Genomic DNA, 19,284 nt, shown 5'->3' with positions numbered 1-19,284 from the left:
CAGTATCTTTTTTTTTGTGCAGTTAATTATAGAGGCACCACTTGTCTTTGGGTTGCCATAATTTTCCACTTGACTGAATAAGTACATTTCCGGGGCTGAAACATCAATGAAGAGAAGTTGGTTTACACCTTTCGCTATTTGGCATATCACCTTAGTGTTTGTATTCCACCTGCATTTCACAGGATTCATGTCCAAAGTAGCTGAAGGAACCTGCTCACCTGCTTCTAACTGAATGAAAGGTTGTAGAGTGCAGATTAAGATAGGGTTCACGCTGAACTTTGAGCCACCATTGAGTTCACAGGCATGGCCCAAGGCCACTTTTAAAAATCCAGATCTGAGTGCAGTTTTAACATCTCTATCCATGTACACTCGTTACACAAATAGACGCCAAGCGCTGCAACATTTCAGTTTTTTTGGGGGGGAAGTTTCCACGCAATACAGTTTTGCTCAAGCAAGTGACTTCCTGCAGACATTACTGAGAACCTATCGAGAGAGCGATGAGGAGCTGTAACTTACATCACTTGTATATCAGGACAAGTGGTTTGAGGTTCTGCTAAACTTGGAGGAAGTTGCATTCATCGACAATCGAGCAAAGTAAACGTATGCACCCTTTTCAAAACGCGTTAGTTTGACTATTTGAAGGAGTTATCAAGTTTTGTTATTTATTTTCTCCACACCCCCGAATAATAGTTGTATTGTTTTTCGACAGGACGCATGGTGTTTAACTACTGGGGACCACCAGCAGAATTAAACCATGAGCAAGTTTTCCTGGCTGAAATACTTGGCTCTTGCCGCTGCACTATTGGGTGCAACCCAAGGTAAAGGAACATGACTTCTGTGCTTCATAACTCTGAAATATATATGTTTAGCCCAGCAATTCATTTATCTTTAAATGTCCAAGGGTGAATGATGAAGGGTGGCCACGCGATATCAGGGGATATTTCGCTTCTTAGCCAAGTCGATGCTTAAGACCGGCTATTTAACGGATATGTCAGATGTGCAATTTGACAAGGCGAAATTAATCCTGTAAATTAGAATAACCAGGCATTTATCTGAAATTCTCTGGTAGTTTGGAAAATTTTCAGTTTAGAGAAATTACAATGGGTGGGGGAAGGTGGTGAACATCCTCTTTTATCTAATTTTCCAGTTTCCCTGTCTTCCTATTGTTTAGAATGAGATGCTTTTTTTGGTTGCAGTTGAGATATTGCACCTTGCTAGAATCCACCCTGGATTATTTGCTTTTCGGTGTGGAGTGACAAAATGCCTGAGACTGTTGTAAACTCAACCTTGGATGCAATGATCGCTTGGATATTTAAGCACCTTTTGCATTTAATAAGAGCCTGATTTTTCAAAAGCATTAAGTAATGAAATGTGTTTTGGATGTATTGGGGAGTTGAAGCAGTGTGATTAAAGATACCATGAAAAGGAAAAGCTAAGCGTTGTATTTTTGATCCAAGTTGGGTGACGTTTTACATTACAGTTTTCGAGTTGAGATTTCATTGGATCATTAAATCAATTTTGTCTGTTATTTTGTTGTAATTAGGAAAAGCAGTACTGTGTATTGTAATTTGTAGTTCTTTTCCACCACTACGTTGAATCTACAACACTGTTCAGATGTTTTATTCCTTTATTCCATGTCTATTCTCTTGTTGTGCAGAATTTATTCACCAGTTCATGCTTAATTGCCAAAATTTTCCAGAACTGAACTAAATTATTCTGAAGGGGAACATGTTTTTTCCTACAAGTCAAAAGGATGATGTTACATTATCCCAGGTAGATGTATGTCAATGATTGACAAGATTGAGGAAAAAAGGTAGAATTTTGCACCACTAATGGAAAATTTGAAAAGATTTGTTTTATTCTGTTGTTTGCTGTCGATGTTATCTGTTATTTTGCTTGTTGCAGTTTCATTGTTCTGGTAAACACCTTGAAATATGCCTTCTACATTAGGGAGTTCTTTTTATATCGTGGTTATTGTTCATAAAGTGGTGTAATGATCTTGGAATATGATCTTCATTCAGTGTTTCAAATACATTGGATTCAGGTACGAGCAGGAGGACCACTCTCAAATTGTATATTTCCGAAGTTTACAAAAGGTAGATATTTGTGTAACAACTTGAAAATAAAACCAAATAAATAGACCTGTTTTATCAATGAAGTTGTCAAATGTTAGTGGTGCTTCAAAAGTATTTTGTGGTACAGGTTTAGCATCTATCAGAGAGCTTAATTTAAACTTCTGAAACTGATGTCTTAGCAACCGAGAGAAAAGATTTACATTTTTATATCACCTAGAATATCTAAAGCAGTTTAGAGGCAACCAAATGAAGCAAAAACAAACCTATATTCCCTGGATCAGTGCCAGCTTTTTAATTTGGCCATTGGTGCCCATAATCTTTCACTCTTGAAGACTCATTTCTCAACCATGAGGACTACATGTATCTTTATTGTGAATTCCATGAGCAGAAATGCTTTACAGTTATCGACATTGGAAAGGATGCAAAAAAGGGGGAATGGATATGTCGGGGCAGAAGTGAGACTAAAGTCTATAATTTTTAGGAGGGTTTTGAAGACAGTGCAAAGGAATGTTTCAGTGACCAGAGCCAAACATTGTCTCTGTTGCTGTATGCACTTCAGATGGTACCATTTTGCAATACATTTTATTAACTAATCACCATGTAAAAGAACATTCACACCCTTGTCTGAATACTAAATGATTTATACATTAAATTAGCAGAACCATTGTTTCACATAAAATATTTCCGCATTAAGCCATTTTCCTCCTTACAAAATAAATAGGAGCCATTTTACAAACGATACCTTGTTAGATTCTCTTTAAGCAATTGAGGTATTTTTGAATGGGGAAATAATTAATTAAAATAACATTATCACCATCCCTCTAAACCTATGTCATGGTCCATAGATTGACATTAGTTTTTGGTAGTAAATACTGTGCTTCTCAAAGCAAGTAATGGGAAATAGACATGATCATATTTCAATTAAAGTTCATCCCTGCTGTCTTAATTTATAGTTATGAATTAGAACAAAAAAGAAAAAAGGACAATCCCAGGATATCCTTAAACGTATTACAGTTAATGAAATATGTTTAGAGTGTAACTGCAATGTAACGTAGACTACACAAGGCAATGTCTTACAAACAAGGCTGAAATAAACGGTTGGATTGTATCTTTTTGTGATATTAGTTGGTGGATATGTATTGACGAGGGAGAACTTCTCTGCTTTTTCTTAAATCATACCAATGGAATAATTTACATCTACCTGTTAGGAGAAGTGGTACTTCTTCATCCCAAAGGACGGTACCTGTGAAGTTCAGTGCTCCCCCAGTATTGCATTAGTGCATTGGTCTAGGTTATATACGAATGTTTTTGGAAGATGTATATTTGTAATTTCTAACAGTTGGAGAGATCAAATGTTGCAGCATGTTTGAACCTTGTTATTGGACGTCAAAGCCATGCTAGTGGGTTTGACTTTACAGTGATTTTTGGATTTATAAATGCAAGTAACTGGTTGGCGTGTGTTTATAGATTCAGTTTTGGCTAATGCTACATAATGCAAAGTGTTCTCTACCAATAGCTGTGCTTTTACAATCCACCAGATAATGACTTGCTCAATTCCCTTTTGAAGTAAAACACTTGCGCCTGTCAGAGGCAGGATGTAGTCCCACAAATTATCTTCTCAAATTTTGTGGGAAGGGAGATAAAAAGTTTGCAACCTGATTCTCATGACCATGAGAATATAAGACCAAGAACAGGCCAGTATGTTTCTCAAGTCCTTTTGATCACAGTGCATGTATCACTCATGACCATGAGAAGGCAAGAATTGCCCCGCAGTTCATTCAATCCACAGATGATACAATTTGTGGACTGCCTTCCGCAACTGATGGTGCAATTAACACTTCAGGAAAAAAAAACGTGTGAGAAGAAAATTTGGCTAAATAGTTCCTTGCTCTTGAAGCCAATTAAGCAAATGGTGGTTCCTCATGATTTACAACTAGTTTTAACTTTTTTGACCTAATTTCAAAACTCCATTTACCTGATGAATTCCTTTACAGTAGTTTAGACTTGGGATTTAATTGAACAACAAACTGGCTGTGGTTCACTTTTGCAATTTATAAAACCTTTTGAATTTGTCAACTGGACCAACACCTTGTAATACATCAAGAGCCACATTTGTTCTGTGTGATATTCCTGTGATACTCTTTCCTTCAAAAGTGCTCTAAACAATGTATGCTTAAAAGACAACTGCTAAAGAATGGTGAATGCAAGTCACATTGTGAGCAATATGTTATGAGCTGGTGGGTAATGTAGTGTGAAATTAGAGAAGAATTCAATGACAATTCTATGGTCACCTTAAAATACCCATTCAATGGCAGGGTTACAAGCTGCATTAAAATTGTATTTAAAGTAAAAATATCTTAGAACTGACCTTCACTACAGATGTGTTGTTGTGTAACAGGTTGGTATGCCATATTAGGAACACAGGAACAGAAATAGACATTCAGCCACTTGAGCGTGTAATGCCATTCAATGCGATTATTGTTGATCTGAGTCCAAACTCCATATACCTGCCTTTGGCTCATATTCCTTATTATCTTTGCTGAGTGAAAATTTGAAATTAACAACCGATCCTGTGTCAACTGCCATTCGCAGAAGAGAGTTCCAAATCTCTACCACCCTTTGTGTACCCTTTGTGTGTAGAAGTACTTCTTAACATCCTTCCTGAAAGGTCTGGACCTAATTCTCAGAGTATGCCCCATAGTACTAGAATCTCCAAACCGTGGAAATAGTTGATCTTTATCTACCCTGTCTTTTCCTGTTAATATCTTAAAGACTTCAACTAGATCACCTCTTAAGCTTCTAAATTCTAGACAAAACAGGCCTAATTTGTGTCATGTATTCTTATAACTTAGCCCCTACAATTAAAAATAGACACTAATAAGATGTGACAGAGTATTCCTGAAGTAGGAGGTATGTTAAATGTTAAAATAGATGATGATTCACCACAGTAAAATTCAATTGCAATTTTACGTTAACTACCTGATTGTAAGGAAAGAGCAATAGATTCAGGTCTGGTGGGCCTCTACTTAACATGAAATGGTTTTTAAGCCACCATCAAAGTTATTCCAGATTATTAATTTGAAGCTAATTGTTTTCCTCTTGATGAGTCAAAAGTTTTCAAATTAATCAGAACATTGCAAACGTAAATAAAACCTCTTGCAAGTTTCATCCAAAGGCCAGTTTCCAAAGATGCAAGGCAATAGTAACAGTTTCAGGGGGCAATTTCAATTTCTACAGCATAATGAATGATGACATTTCCTTTGTGCTTTCCAAATTATTTTCCCTACAGTTGTTTGTTATCCATAATTTGTGATTATAATCGCTTGTGTTGTTAGTCGTTATTAAGTATATCAGGGCCTTCTTACTATCCTGGTAAATGCTTCAGTAAAAGTAAATAATGTTGTGGATAGGTTGAGTACATCATAAATTATTTCTGAAAAGCCCAATGACACTGATATCCAAAAAAAACACATTAATGTGAAACAATCAGTGCTACTGCCAAACAGCTACTTAATAAATCAAGACCTTTGCATTTGTACTCAGAGAGTCGTGTAACCCCAACACAAATGGATTAAGGTGGCAGATTTTTCAGAGTGAGTGAGTTGCATGCATAGCTACAGTTTGCCCAAATCTTGGTATTTTATACCTGTTCATCAACTGTTGCCCAATTGACTCTCCACCCATAAAATTGGACATACCCTGTACTCTCAAATGTGGGTATCGTTAAATTATTCAGGAGGTGGGATCCTTTAATGTTTCAACTAGATTTTCAGGTGCAGCAGAAAGCAATACCTTTTAGTGTTTGTTGCAATTATCAAAGAAAACATTAAACCAAATTATTACTAAAACCTGTTCTGTATTTTATGTTCTTTTGAATGGATTTCTATTGCAAAAGCAATAACTCACACTAAAGGTGGAAAAAGTTTCCCCGATGACACATTTCTAAACATGCTGTGCCTGACATTCATGATTGATGGTTGAATGCTTTGAAACTGAAACTTGTACATAAAGAAGAATTATATGGTATGGGAGCTGAAGCTTTTCTTAGACTCTGATTGTTTATACCAAGTAATCCCCCTTTAGATTTTTATTTCCATTAAATGTTAATGAAATTGGAAGAATAGTTAGGCATGATTTAATATCATGAAATGGGCAAATTAATCTTGTACAAATTGATTCACTCAAACCCTGTTATAAACCTGCCAGCCTTTTTTATACCTTACTGGCAGCTTTTAACAACTGGAATTCTTCTAAATTCAATTACTTCAGTTTCATTTCCTGGCTTACTTTTACCTCTTCCCTTCCCTTCCCTTTGACGTCTTAGTCAGTTTTGTGCAAGAAGTTTGTGGCACGGCAGCTATTCACAGTATTGATTGATGCAAGCTACAGAATCAAAAATGGCCGACATGGAAGCAACTGGGCTCACTTCTCCTCCTTAGTATTCAACCTTTCATTCAGTCCCCTATTTTAGAAAAAAAATCAAGTGTGAAATAGTTAACCATCATGTTATAAGAAAGGGAAGTAAGATACTGGAACAGAATTAATCATAAGGAAGTTTTAGTAAAAAAAAAATTGCATTCTTCATTGAAAGTACATTCAAAACCATAACATGAAAGACTCAGGAGTTGTATTCAATGTGCTGCATCTGTTTAAGTTACAAATAGTGAAGAACACAAGATTTTCAGAAGTAAATTTACATTTAACCAGATGTTTACTAGCTTTTCTGGATCCTGCAACTTACTTGACATAGTTCCTCATTCTGGCTTTTATTTTCTGAATTTCTTCTGAGAATTTGTGGTATATGACTGCTGTTGGTGCCTTGCACAATCAATTGACACAAATTGAAATGCAACAAAGCAAAGTGAATTTCATAGATTTACTTTCCTGGAAACGGGATGTTCTCTTTCGAGAAGGGACTTCAAATGAGTATTTTGCCTGACAACAGCAGTTACACACTAATGAAAAGCCAGCTTATTTCCACCCATTCAATGCTGATGTATTGATTCCCTCATTGCGTGCAGCTATGTAAATAGTAATTGCTCCCACCAGTTGCTTGCTTGATTCAATGAGAGAAATCTGTTGCAGGAAGAAATTGGTCATCCACAACGATGGCAAACTCATCTATTGTGAATCAGCAAACCATTTTACATCATGCCTTCACTTCCAACAGACATTTTGTTAACTTGCTATGAACTCATTTTTGTGACTGGGAATGACTTATTTCACCCTCCAAGTGTCACTTGTAGCTCAGACATGAAGACGAAGGGTTTGCAGGAATATGGGACAAACGCTGGCAAGTGGGACTAGAATAATTTTGAATATCTGGTCACTATGGATGAGTTGGACTGAAGGGTCTATTTCCATGTTGTACATTCTTGTGATTCTATGACTATAACTCTATGAGTAGCAGCTATAGTGTGATATAAAGCTGAAAGGAGCTCAGGACTTGAAAACCTTCTTAGTTTCTCCTTTCCTAACCTCGAGCACTGCCACCAATTGCACTGTTATAAAAGGCTGCTAGTTGTGATCAACTAATTCAGAACAAGTTTGGACATTAAACCAAACACCAGAGATTGGTATCCCTCAGAGACCTGAGGTAAAACATTGCTGCTTTGGAATAGTTCAAAATGATTGATTCATTTAAGCGCTGAGCATTCTAGCCATTCATGTTGAAAATTACAAACAGGGTCCTACAAATTGTGTAAGCAGTTAGACTTTTGCTTCCTCTGCCTGAAAGAGTAACAGTCCATTCTGAGGCCTGGCGGAAAACCCCATCCCAGGCATATTGTTGATTTGATGTGTTATTTTCCACTTTTAATCTGCTGCCTTATTTAGGATGGAAATTGTAGCGTTCCATTTCTGGAGACTCAGCACCTAACTGGGGAACACTTCTGAGCTATCCACCCCTGTTATGTTTACCTCTGTGTCTCGCTGTTTCACTGCCTCAGGATCAGAAAAAGCTATTCAGTCCCGCCAGCCTGCTCCCCTATTCACTAAGCTCATGGTTTAACAATTAGATCTTGATTAAATGAGGTTAGCATATCCATTTTGTGCTGACTATGCAAACTACATCTTTAATAGTTGATAATTCTGATTATGAGACACCTTTGTAAAACAAAGAAAGGTGACTTGAACCAAATGTCACCTCCCCCAGGAAATGCAGGATAAACCTCACCCTGAGAAACACAAAATAAACCCCATCGTGGGAAATGCAGGATAAACCCCAACTTGAGAAACACAGGATAAACTCCACCATCTCTGGGAAACAGAAGATAAACTCCTTACCCCTGGGTAATGCAGGATAAACTACCAATCTGAGAAACACAGGATAAACCCCACTCTGGGAAACACAGGATAAACAACCCGTCCCTGCAAATCGCAGGATGAACCCCACCCTGAGCAATGCAGGTTCAACCCCACCCTGGGAATCATATGATAAACCCCACCCTGGGAATCGTAGGATAAATCTCCCCCTGAGAAATGCAGGATAAACCTCACCCTGAGAAATACAGGATAAACCTCACCCTGAGAAATACAGGATAGCACCTCCCCCAGGAAATGTAGGATAAACCCCATCCTGAGAAACGCAGAAAAAAACCCCATCGTGGGAAACGCAGGATAAACCCCACCCTGAGAAATGTAGGATAAACCCCACCCTGAGAAACACAGGATAGCACCTCCCTCAGGAAATGCAGGATAAACCTCACCCTGAGAAACGCAGAATAAACCCCATCGTGGGAAACGCAGGATAAACCCCAACTTGAGAAACACAGGATAAACACCACTCTGGGAAACACAGGATAAACAACCCGTCCCTGGGAATCGCAGGATGAACCCCACCCTGAGCAATGCAGATTAAACCTCACCCTGAGCAATGCAGGTTAAACCCTACCCTGGGAAACACAGGATAATCCCCACCCTGTGGAATGCAGGATAAACCGCACCCTGAGAAATGCAGGATAACCACACCCCCTCAGGAAATGCAGGATAAACCCGCACCCCGAGAAACGCAGGTTAAATCCATACCCTGAGCAATCCAGGGTAAACCCCACCCTCAGAAATGCAGGATAAAACCCACCCTGAGCAATGCAGGATACAATGCACCCTCAGAAACACAGGACAAACCCCACCCTGAGAAATGCAGGATAAACTCCACTCTGGGAATCGCAGGATAATCCTCACCCTGAGAAATGCAGGATTAACCTCACCCTGAGAAACGCAGGATAAAACCCCACCCTGAGAAATGCAGGATAAACCCCACCCTGAGAAATGCAGGATACCCCGCCAACCGCAGGGAACGCAGGATAAACCCCACCCTAACAAATATAGGATAACCCCCCCCCCCGAGAAATGTAGGATAAACCCCACCCTGAGAAATGCAGGATTAACCTTGCCCTGAGAAATGCAGGATTAACCTTGCCCTGAGAAATGTAGGATAAACCCCACCCTAAGAAATGCAGGGTAAACCCCACCCTGAGAAATACAGAATAAACCCCACCCTGGGAAATGCAGGATAAATCCCACCCTGAGAAACACAAGATAAACCCCGCCCTGAAAAGCGAAGGATAAACCCCACCCTGGAAATGCAGGATAAACTCTGCCCTGAAAAACGCAGGATAAACCCTACCCTGAGAAATGCAGGATAAACCCTACCCTGAGAAACGCAGGATAAACCCTACCCTGAGAAACGCAGGATAAACCCCACCCTGAGAAATGCAGGATATCTCCTCCATGGGAATCAGAGGATGGACGTGACACTGGGACTCTACCTTTCCTGCATTCTTTTCATTGGATGTAGGCGTCATTGGGAAGCCCAGCATTGAGTTCCCATCCTTAGTTGCCTTTGTGAAGATGGTGTTGAGCTGCCTTTGTGACACATTTGGTGCACAAACACCCACAGAGCTGTTAGGGTGAGAGTTATTATCTGTAATTGTTGTGAAATGTGTCATTGTGACCTTTATTGAACTTCAATGTAGCCATCTGCTTTGGGTAGCCATTTTGTTTCTACAGAACAAAACATTGAACACTTGACATTGTGAAGGAAATGGTAGCTACATTTCTGTGTTTTAATTGTAATTGCTATCAATTTATTGATACTTTTCTTAAAATTAACTGGTTAAAATAAAACCAAAAATGACACGGAAATGACAAAACATCCTTCTTCCACAGCTCTAATTGTGAGAATATTTGATTTAATCTCTGGCTTAATCATCAACGCTTATCTACTTTACAGGACAGAGTAAGTTTAAAAACAAAACATGAGAATTGTTTCTTCGTTCATCAGATACTTCATACACACAATGGAAACAGCCTTTGAATTATAAGTACAGTACAGATGTTATAATCAACTCTAAAATGAAATTCTGATTATAACTGCTCATCCAAACACACAATTTTCATCACTTTAAATTTGTCTGTTTGCTTCCCTGCCTCCTCTCATTTACTGCGCAAATTTGTATTCATGCCATTAATTCCTGAAGATTTGACAATTCCATTGTGCTCCTGGTCCATCTCCATAAACCCAAGCTTATCCAAATCTCTGTTGCCCATAAACTGCCTCACACGAGAGCCCAGTCCCACTGCGTGGAAGTTTACCCCTCATGTGTCTCCTCGTCGGGAAATCCCCCCTCCTGGGAAAAGACGACTACCATTAACCCTATCTATACCCCTCATTATTTTATGAGCTTCAATAAGATTGCTTGTCAACTTCCAATGCTCCAGTTAAACAAGTGCATGCTATCCTTATTGCTTCCTGGTCCAAGGTTACAAGGATGATATATAGACTTAGGAGTTATGAGGAGAGATTACACAAATTAGGTCACTTTTCTCTAGAATTTAGAAGGTTAAGAGTGATCTGATCAAAGCATTCAAGGTATTAACAGGAAATGACAGGTTAGATAAAGATAAACTATTTCATTGGTTGGGGTCTATACCTAGGGGGCTTAGTCCAAGAATTAGGGCCAAACTGTTTATGAGAGATGTTAGCAAGCATACAAAGAGTGGTAGAGGTTTGGAACTCACTTCCACAAAAAGCAGTGGAAGCAAATACCAAGGACAAGAGATATGGAAAACTAGGAATGCATACATTGCAACAATGAAGGTTAGGAGGTGGATCAACAGAAAGTTAGTCCAAGAATTAGGGCCAGACTGTTTATGAAAGATGTTAGGAAGCATACAAAGCGTCCTAGAGGTTTGGAACTCATTTCCACAAAAAGCAGTGGATGCTGGAACATTTGCTAATTATAAATCTGAGATAGATTTTCTTGTTAAGCATAGATGTTAAGGAATAAGGGCCAAAGGCAGGTATATGGAGTTAGGCCACAGATCATTGATGATCTCATTGAATGGTGAAACCAGTTGAAGGGGTTGAATGGCCTACTCCTGTTCCTATATTGATGTGTTCCTACAATTGTATATAAGTTTGAAAATTCTCATCTTTGTTTACAAGCTCTTCCAAGGCTTTACCTGTCCCTATCTCTGTAATATCTACCAACTTGGCAACGTAGAGTCATACAGCATGGAAACAGACCTTTCAGTCCAACCAATCTATGCCGAACATAATCCCAAACTAAACTTGTCCCACCTAAAAATAGCAATTGTACCCACATCCACCACTTCCTAGGAAGTTAATTCAACATGCGAACCACCCTCTGTGATAAAAGCTTACCCCTCCTGTCTTTTTTAAATCTCTCTCCTCTCAACATAAAAACGTGTCTCCTAGTCGAGAAACTCCCCCCTCCTGGGAAAGGACGACCACCATTAGCCCTTTATTATTTCATGAATTTCAATAAGGTCACTTGTCAACTTCCTATGCTCCAGTGAAACAAGTTCCAGCCTATCCAGACTTCCTTTGTAATTCAGACTTTCCATATCCAGCAACATCCTGGTAAACCTCTTCTGAACCCTTTCCAGCTTAATAATATCCTTCATATAACTGGACGGCCAGAGCTGGAAAAGTTGTCCAGAAAAGGCCTCACCAATGTCTTGTATAACGGCAACATGACTTCCCAACTCCTTTATTCAAAGGACTGAGCAACAAAGGCAAGCGTGCCAAACATCTCTTTAAACACCCGAGGCAAGCTTCAAAGAATTATACACCTGAACCTCTGTGCTACAACACTACCTGTGTAAAAACCTTGGTACTTTTTCCAATTCTGGCCTCTTTGGCATCTTATCTCAATTGCTGTATAATAGGCTGGTGGTTTCAGTTGCCTAGACCCAAAACTGTGGTTTCCTTTCCTGAACCTCCGTCCACCTCTTTAAGTGTCTATATGTTTTTGTCTGTGTCTTACTTTAGGATGCTCGATAAAAAATACCTCTTTAAGTAAACTTTTGTTCACTTGTCCTGCGATTGGCTTTCATAGTATGATATCACATTTTGTTTGCTAATATTCCTGGATATCTTTGTTCAAGGAGCTATGTAAATCTCAAGTTGATTCTGAAAATTTGTGATGTCTCATTTAAGAATGTTATAGCACTGTTAGCTATATTATCACTGATCCATTATTATAATTGTTTCTTATTTTTGACATTAGAAATAGTATTGCAACTAAGTTCCATTCATAATCTTACATGGAGCATTAGAAGGACCAACTACCAAAGATATTGTGTTGAAAGGGTTAATCTCCATGAAGTTCAAACTGAGTGAGCTTTGTAATCAAATATTAGAGGTACTGACCATCCTCAATTAAATTATTTTAATTTGGAGTTTGGCAAAGAAAGGAAAGTGTTCAAGAAATATAGATTCCCTACAGTGTGGAAGCAGGTTCTTCAGCCCAACAAGTCCACATCGGCCCTCCAAAGAGTAAACCAGCCAGACTCATTTCCAGACATTTACCCCTGACCTATGCTCCTAACACTATGGGCAATTTAGCATGGCCAATTCACCTGACCTTCACATCCTTTAGAATGTGGGAGGAAACCCACGCAGACATGGGGAGAATGTGCAAACTCCACACAGTCAATTGCCTGAGGCTGGAATCAAACCGGGATCGCTGGCGCTGTAAGGCAGCAGTGCTAACCACTGAGCTACCATGCCGCCCATAGGGCAGTCAGAATTCCCATGGGAAAAAGAAGTTACACCTCGCACTAGTGAACATTTAGAAATGAGGGAAATTCAGTATAGATTGTAAAGAGCAGGTCATGCTTCATTAAAACTCTTGAGAATTTTAACAGTCGTATAAATCAGAGAGGCTACTCATCCTCCCTGTTATTTGCCTAAGTGGCGAAGGTGAAAATTCCTCTCAATGATATTGTCTTCCTCTCACAAGAGCAAGAATAAAAGAGCACATAGTGAGGGATTTATGCTGCTTTGGTTGTGTCCATACTTTTGAGTTAGAAGGTCTAGGTTAAAGTCTACATGCCCTTAAAATGTGTCTTAACATATCCAAACAGATTTATTGGAAATATTTTTGTTTTGTAAGTGGAAATGAAATTCACATTTTTGCTTGCAGCATTTAATACAAAAATAAAAAGGTAGTGGTGAATTTGTACAGGACATTAATTGACAATCATCTATGGGTGTTGCATCCTTCTTTAGAGAAAAGATATTGGACATCTGAAGCAAAGCTGGATTTCCATTTATGTTGTGTCACATCATATCTCCAGCAACATGCCCATGTACTTCCAAAGTTGGCTCAGTGACTGAAGTTGCACAGGTAACTACCAAGGGCAAGAGATATGGAAAACCAGGAGCGCATATGTTGCAGCAATGAAGGCTAGGAGGTGGGATCAACAGAAAGTTTTCAAACAGTGAAGCTAAGTAGAAAGTTAGGGTTCCATTGATCCTTAAATCAATAATTATGGAGATACATTTCAGTTTAACAGTAGAAACTGAAGGTGGGGTGGGGGTTTGAAGGCATTGTGCCGCTAACTCTGAGCCAAAAGATCCATGTTCACTTGCTTCAGAGTTGTGTCATACCATCTCTGAACAGGCTGATCAGAAGATATGAAGGAACTAAAAAGAGGAATAACAGGAGCACTTTTTTTTAAACCTGATGCGATTATTGGGAATGCTTTGAACACAAGTGGTTGTTAGAACAGCAGTGAAGGGGGAATTGGACCCACTCTTGAAAAAGAAAATTCAGAAGGATATGAGGGGGTGTGGGGATGAGAGAGGTTGCACTTATGGAGAAGCCTGTACAGCCACACTGTGCTTTAAAAAGTATTTTCATTAATGGGATGTGGATGTCGCTGGCCAGGTGATAATTTATTGTCCATTCCAATCTGCTTTCAAGAAATTGGTGGTGAGTTCTCTTCTTGAAGCTCTGCAGTCCTTGGGGTGAGAGAACAGGAGCTCCAGGATTTTAACAGCAGCAATGAAGGAAAGGCAATATATTTCCAACTAAGGATGTTCTGTGGATTGAGGGGCAGTGGGGGTGGAGGGGGTGTCTTGAATGTGGCGCTTTTCCCTCATAACTGCTGCCCTTGCCCTTCTAGGTGGTGGAGGTCGTGGGCTTAGAAGGTGTTGTTGCAAGCGCTTTTTTATTGGAGGTTTCACAGTGCATTTTGTCGATTGTGCATGTGTGTCAGTGGTGAATGTAGTGGATGGGTACAAAACAGTTGTCCTGGACGATGTCAGGCTTCTCGCAGGTTGTTGGAGCTGTTCTCATCCAAGCAAATGGAGAGTGTACCAATGTTCCTGACCTGTGCTGTTCCTGGACTGCACTCTTCCCTGAATCAGCATTGATCCCCTGGTTTGGCGGGAATGGTAGTGAGGGGAATATGCTGGGTTACCATGAGGTTACAGATTGTGTTTGAATACATCTGCTGCTGATGGCCTACAATGTATCATGAATGCCTGTGCTGGCACTGCGGGATCTTTTTGAAGTTTATGCATTTAACATGATCATAGTCCCACACAATAATGGGGATTATCCTCAATGTGAAGGCAGTACTCTATCTCCAAAAGGACTTTGCAATGTCACTCCTACCAGTACTGTCATGGACAGATCCAGCTGCAGTTTGATGAAAATGTGGTACATCTTTCCCTTTTGTTTGTCCCCTCGTCACCTGCCTCAGCCCCTGTCAAGCAGCAATGTCCTTTAGAGCTCAGGTGGTCAGCAGTGCTGCTCCTGACCCACTATCAGTGATAGGAATTGAAGACCCTATCCAGAAAACATACTGTGCTCATGCCACCCTTGGTATGTCCTCCAACTGGTATTCAATGTGGGGAAGTAATGATTCATCAGCTGAGGGAAGTATAGTGGTGGGGAGTGGTAATCAGCAGAGGTCTGCTTGACCTGATCCCATGAGAATTCATAGATCCAGAGTCAATGTTGAAAGCTTCCAGGGTAACTCACTGCTGACTGCACACCACTGTGGTACTACCTCAGGTAGGTTTTTCCTATGGGTGAGACAGGACATACCCAGGGATGGTGATGGTGGTGTCTGCGACATTGTCTATGCAGTATTGTTCCATGCGCATGATTGGTCTGTTCTCCCACGTCCCTGACAATAATATGGAGGAGTCTGCAGTGTGGGCAGACCTGTGTCTGCTGTTGTTGTTTGCAGTGCTATGTTTGTGCCGAGTGGTATGTATGATTTCATTGCTTTTATCAGACCTTGTTCTGGTTGGATACGACTGAATGGCTTGCTAGGTCATTACAGAATCAACATCATTCCCCTGAGTCTGGAGATCTGGCAGGACCACATGACTTTCCTCGTGAGCCATAAGGGTTTTTACAATAGTGGGCAGTGCTCTCGGGGTCACCGTTAGACCAGATTTTTAAAAGAAATTCAGATTTTTTTTGTTACTTAAATCCAAATTTCACCATCTACCTGGTGCCATGACCCCACAGCATTAGCCTGGGACTTTAGATTACTCGTCCAGCACAATGCCACTGCATCACTTGCTCTGATGGGGCATCCATTCCTTTCTACACAACACAATTGTAATTGACATGACCGTGAAGGCATCTACTTATAGCGTATGGATCTGTCATTCACACAGAGTAATTGAGATACTGGATCATGACAATACCTGAAAATGGCTGACACTTAATTACTGTCTGTCTGCAGATAGACTGTATCTATCCATTTACTGAGAGGAGTTGACATGGTGGATGCTGAAAGGATGTTTCCTCATGGGAGAGAGATGAGAACTTACAGGGCATAGTTTAAAATATAAGGTCTACCATTTCAGACAGAGATGATGAGTAGATTTTTTTTCTGTCAGAGGGCCATGTGTCTGTAGATTTCTCTTCCTAGAGAACGATAATGGCAGAGTCTTTGATTCTTAGACAAGTTCTTGACTGACAAGGGAGCCGGGAGCCACTGGGGCAGACAGAAGTTGTGGCCATAGTTGAAATTGCCATCATTTTGTGAATTGGCAAAGATGGATCAAAGGGCCGATTTGTCTATTGCTGCCGCTAATTCTTGTATTTGCATCTATGTTCATAGATATGTTCACTATAAACATATAGTGGTCAGCTAAATGTAGGCATTGAGCATCCAATGTGATCAGCGTGAGCACCAAATCCTCTTGTTTCAGAGCTTTGCCTTATTTCACAGGAAGCAATCCACCAATTGCCCCCTAAGTTGTGAAATGGAGGTAAGGCAAATGATCGTAGGTTCGAGATATTATTTTGCCTCTGCTGCTCGCTATTCTTACTTTCACGCTTTCAGTCATGTGTCTACCACACCATTGTGATATATAAATGCCTGTGTTTGCACAGTTGTTTTGCACAAATTGGAAAGGAAATGAGAATGGTTGCTGCAACTTGGCTGTTTAAAAAAAAATGTTGCAACCTCCTATCACTAACCCATTTCTAAGCTGTAACCAAATGTAAGGGGTGGTTCCAGTGTGAATTGTGACACAAGGTATTGCATTGACTTTTTATTATTTGTTCATGGGATGTGCCTGTCATTGGCCAGTATTTACTAGCCACCCCAAAAGGCTGTTAGGAGTTAGCCATGTTGCTGTGGATCCAGATTCACCAGAAAGGAAGGCAGATTTCCTTCCCTAAGGGACTCAGCCTAGTTGGCCATTCATGACAATCAACAATGATTATGTGATTACTATGAGGCTAACTTTTTATAGAATACAAATTTTGCCATCTGCCATGGTGGGATTCACAACCCATATCCCAGCCTGGGAACCTGGATTGTTAGTCCGGTGACACGACCAATGCAGCATCACTTCCTGTATAATCAACCCATTTGACCACATTACAGACTACCTTGCATGGTCACGAAGTCCTGGAGAGTGATGTGAACTCAAGAGCTTTTAGCTCAGAGGCCCAGACACCAGCCACTGTATGACAAGACCACCTCAGCTGACTCGGTAACTAGATTCTGGAAGAGCAGTGATGCTGGAAGAGCACAGCAGTTCAGGCAGCATCCAAGGATCAGTAAAATCGACGTTTCAGGCAAAAGCCCTTCATCAGGGATACAGTGACTGGAGTCAGTCGTTGCAGTTGGAGACACCTTTCAATACAACAGCTTTCTGCGGCATTCTTATTGTGTTTCCACTGCTAAGGGCTCAAACGTAATGAGGAAACAATTTATTCAACATAATAGATACTACTTGGTTTGAAAATTGTTCAGGAATTCTGAACCCGATAGTTTAGTGAAAAGTAATTTGATAAATACATGTTAGGAAACATGTAATAGCATTTAATAGCAAAATAATCCAATTTAACTTGAGCCAAAATTTGAATGTGAAATTTCAGATATTCAGTAGGAAAGCAGATTGATTAGTGCAAGGTAAAATTTTGAGAGTTTCTGACCAAAACTACCAGATGGATCAGTTATTGGTTTGAAAGTTATGTTTTCAAGTTATCCATTTGTCCATCAATAAGCAGGTGAATGTGTTACTTTATTTTTCACTTCTGAAAAAGTAAAGAAAATCTTTTGTGCACGTCACACCATTCATCATCTCTGGTTGTACATAAACATTTCACAGCTTAAGAACCTATTAAATGCTTTTGGGGTTCAAGAAGACAGCTCGCTACCACCTGTTCAAGGGCAACTTGGGAGGGGCAATAAATGCTGTCCTAGCCAGTGACGCCATGTCCAATAAATGCTGTCCTAGCCAGTGACGCCATGTCCAATAAATGCTGACCTAGCCAGTGACGCCATGTCCAATAAATGCTGACCTAGCCAGTGATGCCATGTCCAATAAATGAGTAAGAAAAACTGTAATCATTGTTGTGTACTGGCAAATACAATTAGGAGAAAGTGAGGACTGCAGATGCTGGAGATCAGAGCTTAAAAATGTGTTGCTGGAAAAGTGCAGTTGGTCAGGCAGCATCAAAGGAGCAGGAGAATCGACATCTCGAGCATAAGCCCTTCTTCCTGAACTTTTCTAGCAATACATTTTTAAGCTGGGAAATACAATTGCAAATCTGTGCAAGCAGTAATGAATTAAATGACCAGGTCATCTGCTTTAGTGATGCGGTTGATGGATAAATATTGGTCAGGGCACAAGGAACATCTCCCTGACCTGAATCGAATAGTGCTATGCAATCTTGTTACCCCCCACCGAGAGGACACAAGACCTCAATTTCCGTGTCTAATCTAAAAGGTGTTGCCTTCCTCAATGCATCACTGGAGTGTCTGCCAGGATTACACGCTCATATCTCTGAATAAAGTAAATGCATTAAAGACTCTGAGCCAAGGTGGAGTTCCATTTCAATCAACCAATGTGACGTTCAACCAGTGCTTCAGATAAAGGGTTCACGCCATAATTGAAATTTGGGGGTGTTGGTGTTGGAGTGTTGGTGAATTGCTCAGTGGTTAGCACTGCTGCCTCACAGCACCAGGGACCCAGGTTCAATTCCAGCTTTGGGCAATTGTCTGTGTGGAGTTTGCACATTCTCCCCGTGTCTGCGTGGGTTTCCTCCTGGTGCTCCAGTTTCCTCCCCACAGTTCAAAGATTGCAGGTTAGGTGAATTGGCCATGCTAAATTGCCCATAGCGTTCGGGGTTAGGTTAGGGGTAAAGGTAGAGTAATGGGGAATGAGTTTGGGTGGGATACCCTTCAGAAGGTCAGTGTGGACTTGTAGGTCTGAAACGAAAGGCCTGTTTCCACACTGTAGGGATTGTAAAAAAAAATCACTTGATACTGATGTTACACTTGTATAAATGTGTCCCAGATGTCCTTACAACTTATATCATCTCATCTGTGTTCTTGGATGCAGGATCCAACATTTCATTGCAGTTATGAATATTCCTAAGACATATATCGTATTTTACTGAGTGGATTAATG

General features: G+C 40.2%; 1 protein-coding gene across 19 annotated transcripts in view; it reads left to right on the top strand.

Moving 5' to 3' along the window:
* Positions 1-259: 259 nt before the first annotated feature.
* ptprc (protein tyrosine phosphatase receptor type C) overlaps positions 260-19,284 on the top strand; it is a 152,091-nt gene continuing 133,066 nt past the window's right edge. For 5 of the 19 annotated variants that reach the window (XM_072573865.1, XM_072573864.1, XM_072573861.1 and 2 more), the window contains exons 1-2: positions 264-600; positions 710-818. In XM_072573865.1, coding sequence (XP_072429966.1) covers positions 755-818 — 64 coding nt within the window. In that variant the 5' untranslated portion in view covers positions 264-600; positions 710-754. Of the gene's footprint in view, positions 601-709; positions 819-19,284 lie in introns of all 19 variants that reach the window. The other 14 variants (XM_072573854.1, XM_072573855.1, XM_072573852.1 and 11 more) reach the window with 6 other exon arrangements.

Source organism: Chiloscyllium punctatum, chromosome 7 (assembly GCF_047496795.1).
Source record: "Chiloscyllium punctatum isolate Juve2018m chromosome 7, sChiPun1.3, whole genome shotgun sequence".
Classification (NCBI taxonomy): Eukaryota; Metazoa; Chordata; class Chondrichthyes; order Orectolobiformes; family Hemiscylliidae; genus Chiloscyllium; species Chiloscyllium punctatum.
This window is presented reverse-complemented; position numbering and strand designations above follow the sequence as displayed.